This window comes from Rana temporaria, chromosome 3, assembly GCF_905171775.1.
Source record: "Rana temporaria chromosome 3, aRanTem1.1, whole genome shotgun sequence".
Taxonomy (NCBI): domain Eukaryota; kingdom Metazoa; phylum Chordata; class Amphibia; order Anura; family Ranidae; genus Rana; species Rana temporaria.
The window spans coordinates 113,980,659-113,986,658 of record NC_053491.1 but is presented as its reverse complement, the minus strand read 5'-3'; the positions used below and the strand labels follow the sequence as shown (position 1 = coordinate 113,986,658).

General features: G+C 41.1%; 1 protein-coding gene across 1 annotated transcript in view; it reads right to left on the bottom strand.

Moving 5' to 3' along the window:
* Window positions 1-1,032: 1,032 nt before the first annotated feature.
* ASB13 (ankyrin repeat and SOCS box containing 13) overlaps window positions 1,033-6,000 on the bottom strand; it is a 43,366-nt gene continuing 38,398 nt past the window's right edge. Inside the window, exons 5-6 of the mRNA XM_040343290.1 lie at window positions 5,464-5,655; window positions 1,033-1,538 (exon numbers count right to left, since the gene is read on the bottom strand). Of these exons, the coding sequence (XP_040199224.1) occupies window positions 1,411-1,538; window positions 5,464-5,655 (320 nt within the window). The 3' untranslated portion in view covers window positions 1,033-1,410. The remainder of the gene's footprint in view (window positions 1,539-5,463; window positions 5,656-6,000) is intronic.

Here is a 6,000-nt window from a genome sequence, read left to right as displayed (position 1 = left end):
TGTTAGAGTTATAAAATACAGTAAGCCAACCTCCCCACCTGCTGATTGGACAATGAAAAAGCAGCAGCACACTGGTATGTCATTGGCTCCCTTATTCTGTCAGCATAGGTGTGTGCAGTCTATTGCAGTAAGGTGTGCACCCCAAAACTCAAACACGCATGCATGTGTGTGTGTCTACATATATATGATCCCGGAACATTGATCCCCCTACCGGCACAGTAAAAGAGAAGTGCGTAAGAAAAAAGCCAATAAGAGGGAGATCTTTACAATCTCCCCGCCTGCACACAGTGATAATGCTAATGCACACAAGGTGATTAGGGTGTGCCCAGGCACCTCCGGCACACCTTGTGCACACAACTATGCCTGTTAGCATTTTAACATGCAGAACATGTACACGAAACAGTGTCTGATTAGTGACTCAGTGCTGCTTCTCCCTCTAGAGCCTGAGTGCTGCTGTGCAGGGGATGACAGGAGGCTCAGATGAAGATTCAGATAAATATACCAGTTGTATGTAAAATACATTCAATCATTTTAAAGCGGAGGTTCAACCTAAAAAACAAGTTTCTACCATGCCATTCAGCATACTAGCGTGAGCTACAGTATGCCTTTATTTATTTATTTTTGCGCCGTACTCACAGTTTAATCCCTTAGTTAAGTTTCAGACTCCCCGCGGGGAGTAGGCGTTCCTATGCAGAGGGGAACATGATTGACGGCCGGCTATGGCGCGTCATGCTTCCCGAAAATAGCCGGAGTAGATCTCGGCTCTTCACGGCGCTATCCGGCGCCTGCGCGCAGACTAGAAGCTGACTGCGCAGGCGCCGTGAAGAGCCAAGTCCTATCTCGGCTATTTTCGGGAAGCGTGACGCGCCATAGCCGGCCGTCAATCATGTTTTCCTCTGCATAGGAATGCCTACTCCCCGTGGGGAGTCTGAAACTTAACTAAGGGATTAAACTGTGAGTACGGCGCAAAAAAATAAAATAAAGGCATACTGTAGCTCGCGCTAGTATGCAAGATGGCATGGTAGAAAAAAAATTTTTTTTTTTTAGGGTGAACCCCCGCTTTAAAAGGAATGAACAACTGGAGAAAACTGTGCCTGTACATCTACCTGAAGATTTAAAAATGCGTTTCCTGTAATTTATTTACTCTGCTTCCTATGCCTATAACTATTTCACAAATCTGTTTTACAAAAATAAAATGAGATCATAAAAATTAATTTAAGATAAAAAATATATGTGCAAACAAGATGACATGGATTTATTGATGAGCACCTATACCATGCAATAAATACGTAGACTACTGCTTCTGTTCCACGTGAAGAATCAGTTATGGATTTAATATGATGCCTTCGCAAATGAGCCCATTAAGTTCTTACGTGAATTTGCACACGGTCCTTTCAAGCACAGAGGGATTCAGTTATAAGCAAGATATTCCATAAGTCTTTGGGGTATATTTAATTTATACACTTTTTCTACTACTCCCTGGCCAAGGACTTCTCTGAGTTTGAGTCTGCACAACTGAGATAAACTTCTGGGCATCTCTGTAATTGAACAGAAAGATAAGAATTAGTTAAAAAAAGGCAATTTAGTACTAACTATATATAATATAAAAAACACTTTTTGTTTTGTCATCAGTATTGGGGGCTTCTGCCTTTACAGCTTCAAAAAGCATAGACAAACAGTCCGAGCACAGAAAAACATACACAGAGCGCAGACACTGCACGTGCATTTAAGGCACAGACACTGCAGGTGCATTTAAGGCACAGACACTGCACGTGCAGTCAGAGCACAGACAATGCAGCTGTAGTTAGAGTACAGACACTACACCTAGTCATAACACAGGCAATGCACGCGCACTGAAAGCATAGACACTGCAGGCGCACTAATGCCTCGTACACACGGTCAGACTTTTGACCATGCAAAAGTCCGCCGTGAGTCCGTCAGAAAGATAGAGAACAGGTTCTCTATCTAAGGTCCGTCGGACTTCCGACTGTCTTTTTTTTCCTCGGAAGGTCCGGCCGTGTGTACAAGGCATTAAAGTACAAACACTGCAACAACAGTCAGAGCACAGACAGTGCAGGTATAGATAGAGCACAGACACTGCACATGCATTTAGAAAAAAGACACTGTGCAACGGAAGTCAGAGCATGCATTAAAGTCCATTTAACATGATTTCCTATGGGTCACGTTCACATCTGTGCATTTGCAACCAGTGCGTTTTTTGGAAAGGGTAAGGGACGTTTCTTCCCGCAGCAGGTTGTTTTTGATTCTATAGACCTGAATGGAAATGCAGCAGAAAAGCATCAAAAACAGTGCTTGCTGATTTCTCCCGCATGGCAAAAGACACCTCCCAAAAAAGCATCAAAAACACATTACAAAATGTGTGTAAAAAAACTGCAAAATGCACCAGAAAAACTGCAACCTGCAAAGGGGTGAACCTAGCCTAATGCCGCGTACACACGATCGGTTCGTCTGATGAAAACGGTCCGTTTTCATCGGACGAACCGATCGTGTGTGGGCCCCATCGTTTTTTTTCCCCCATCGGTGAAAAAACGTAGAACCTGTTTTAAAATGATCTGATGGTTAAAAAAACGATAGAAAAAAACGATCGTCTGTGGGCAAGTCCATCGGTTAAAAATCCACGCATGCTCACAATCAAATCGACGCATGCTCGGAAGCATTGAACTTCATTTTTCTCAGCACGTCGTAGTGTTTTACGTCACCGCGTTCTGACACTAACAGATTTTTAACTGATGGTGTGTAGGCAAGACTGATGATGAAAGTCAGCTTCATCGGATATCTGATGAAAAAATCCATCGGTCCGTTTTCATCGGATGAACCGATCGTGTGTACATGGCATTAGGGTTCAGCCAGTGCAAACTTAACAGATGGAGCATGAGCACACTTGGTAGACACAGAGAACATGCAGACAGAGCACATGCAGTAAAAGAGCACGCAAACAGAACATACAGAATATGCAGGGCCTATGGACACATGCTAAACACAGGGGGCACACATCCTAAGAACAGACTGAGTACTCATCCAGGGCATGCAAAGCCAGAAGAGAGAGTTTGGCGCTATCTGAGATCACAAATGTTAAAGTGGAAATGCACAGCCTAAGACCTCACACAGTGCATACGGAATGCCACAACACACAAAACACGCACAGCCTGAGAACACACATACGAAGAATGCACAGTCTAATGCTAGGCATAGACTAATCAAAATTCAGAGTTCGAATTTCGATCAGCATGTGGCCATCCCTGTTTGACAGAAGTTGATTGACTGAATTCTGTTGAACGGACAAGATGAAAAACTTTTTTCAACCAGCGGCTGCAGCAAGAACAGCTACCAGAATACAATGTCCTGGTCAGATGAAGGGCTGGAAATTACTCCATCAACCTTGGTTGTATAAATTGAGGAACCGGATAGTTTCTTTTTGTTCAGCACGCTGGCTGAACGCATGTCATGTATAGCCAGCTTAAGACCACACGTAGCGCACACACAGCCTGAGGCTACACACAAGGTACAAACAGAACACATACAGTTGTGCTCATAAGTTTACATACCTTGGCAAAGTTTATGATTTCTTGGCCAATTTTCGGAGAATATGAATGATAACAAAAACTTTTCCTTTCTCACATGGTTAGCGTTTGGCTGAAACCTATTTATTATCAATCAACTGGGTTTACTCTATTTAAATCATAATCACAACAGAAACTACCCAAATGACCCTGATCAAAAGTTTACATACCCCAGTTCTTAATACCGTGTATTGCCCCCTTTAACATCAATGACAGCTTGAAGTCTTTTGTGGCATTTGTGGATGGGGCTTTTTATCTTCTCAGATGGTAAAGCTGTCCATTCCTCTTGGCAAAAAGCCTCCAGTTCCTGTAAATCCTTGGGCAGTCTTGCATGAACTGCACGTTTGAGATTTCCCCAGAGTGGCTCAATGATATTGAGGTCAGGAGACTGAGATGGACACTCCAGAACCTTCACTTTATTCTGCTGTAGCCAATGACAGGTCAACTTGGCCTTGTGTATTGGATCATTGTCATGTTGGAATGTCCAAGTACGTCCCATGCGCAGCTTCCTGGCTGATGAATGCAAACGTTCCTCTAGTATTTTTTGATAACATACTGCATTCATCTTGCCAACAATTTTGACCAAATTTCCTTTGCCTTTGTAGCTCGCATATCCCTTGCTGACTCCCCGCCAAATGTAGTGTTTATGGTTGTGGCCAAAAAGCAAAATTTTGGTCTCATCACTCCAAATGACTTTGTGCCAGAAGGTTTGAGGCTTGTCTCTGTGCTGTTTGGCGTATTGTAAGCGGAATACTTTTTGGCATTTGCTTAGTAATGGCTTTCTTGTTGCGACTCGACCATGCAGCCTATCTTTCTTCAAGTGCCTCCTTTTTATGCATCTTGAAACAGCCACAACCATCCTCTTTTTTCAGAGAGTCCTATAATTCACCTGAAGTTATTTATGGGGATTTTTTTGCATCCTGAACAATTTTCCTGGCAGTTGTGGCTAAAATTTAAGTTGGTCTACCTGACTGTGGTTTGATTTCAACAGAACCCCTCATTTTCCACTTCTTGATTAGAGTTTGAACACTGCTGATTGGCATTCTCAATTTCTTGGATATGTTTTTATATCCCTTTCCTGTTTTATACAGTTCAACTACCTCTCCTGCAGATCCTTTGACAATTATTTTGCTTTCCCCATGACTCAGAATCCAGAAACATCAGTGCAGCACTGGATGAAAGATGCAAGGGTCTGTCAGGAGTCCAGAAACTCATTGACCTTTTATACACAGACACGAATTACAAGCAAACAGATCACAGGTGAGGATGGTTACCTTTAATAGCCATTCAAACCCCTTTGTGTCAACTTGTGTGCATGTTATCAGGCCAAAATCACCAGGGTAACTTTTGATCAGGGTCATTTGGGTAGTTTCTGTTGCCATTATGATTTAAAAATAGTACACACAGTTAATTGATAATAAATGGCTTCAGCCAAACACTAACCTTGAGTGAAAGAAACATTTTTTGTTATCATTCATATTCTATGAAAAATTACCAAGAAATCATAAATTCTGACAGGGTATGTAACCTTATGAGCACAACTGTAAAGCACACAGGATATGTGCAGTCTGAGACCACACAGTGCACAGGGTAAGCAGTCTAGAACCACATACTGTACACAGGGCCCACACAGCCTTTAAATCCTCTAAATGTGAATTTGAATAGAGGATATAAATATGTAGCTTGCCAAGTACCAAATAGTGACTTTATATTCAGATGACTGCTAAAAAAATTGACAGTGCTACATCCTATGCATGCAAACTAGGGAATATGGTTTACAACTTTCATTAGTGCTCACCATGTAAAATTTTGATGTATTCCATGATCTGAAGTGTTTTATGACCTGTAACACATACCGTTACTCCAAGCTATATCAACTTACTTTCATAGTATTCAAAGCATTTAGCTGTAGGGCTGTTTGACCAGCTGTAATCTGAAGGCTTCTTTCCACGATTGTCCCTTGCATAAACATTTCCTCCAAACTCAACCAGCATCTCAATGAGATCCTTGTTTTTCACCTTTGCAGCATGATGCAGTGCTGTCTCGTGAAGCTTTGCTGCATTTACCTTTGCTCCTTAAATTTAAAAAAAAACAGACAACAGAAACAAATGTTAATAAAAAAAACACTTTATTAAATGCTAATGGAAAATAAAAAAAACGGGGTTTAGATTCTTTCTTTACTATAATAATAAAAAAATAAAAAAAAAAGGTCAAACAAAAAATTTGTGTTATTAAACAGTTTTGTGATCCATCAAAATGAAAACAATTTTGTCAAGGAGCAATTCCAGGGATTAAATGAACCATTCACTTAAAGCAGAGTTCCAGATATTTTTTTTGCGATGTTCATAGGTAATACATTATGAAATAGTTAATACTAGTAGGTTTTCTAATTAATTTTCTATTTTTTAAACTCACTCTG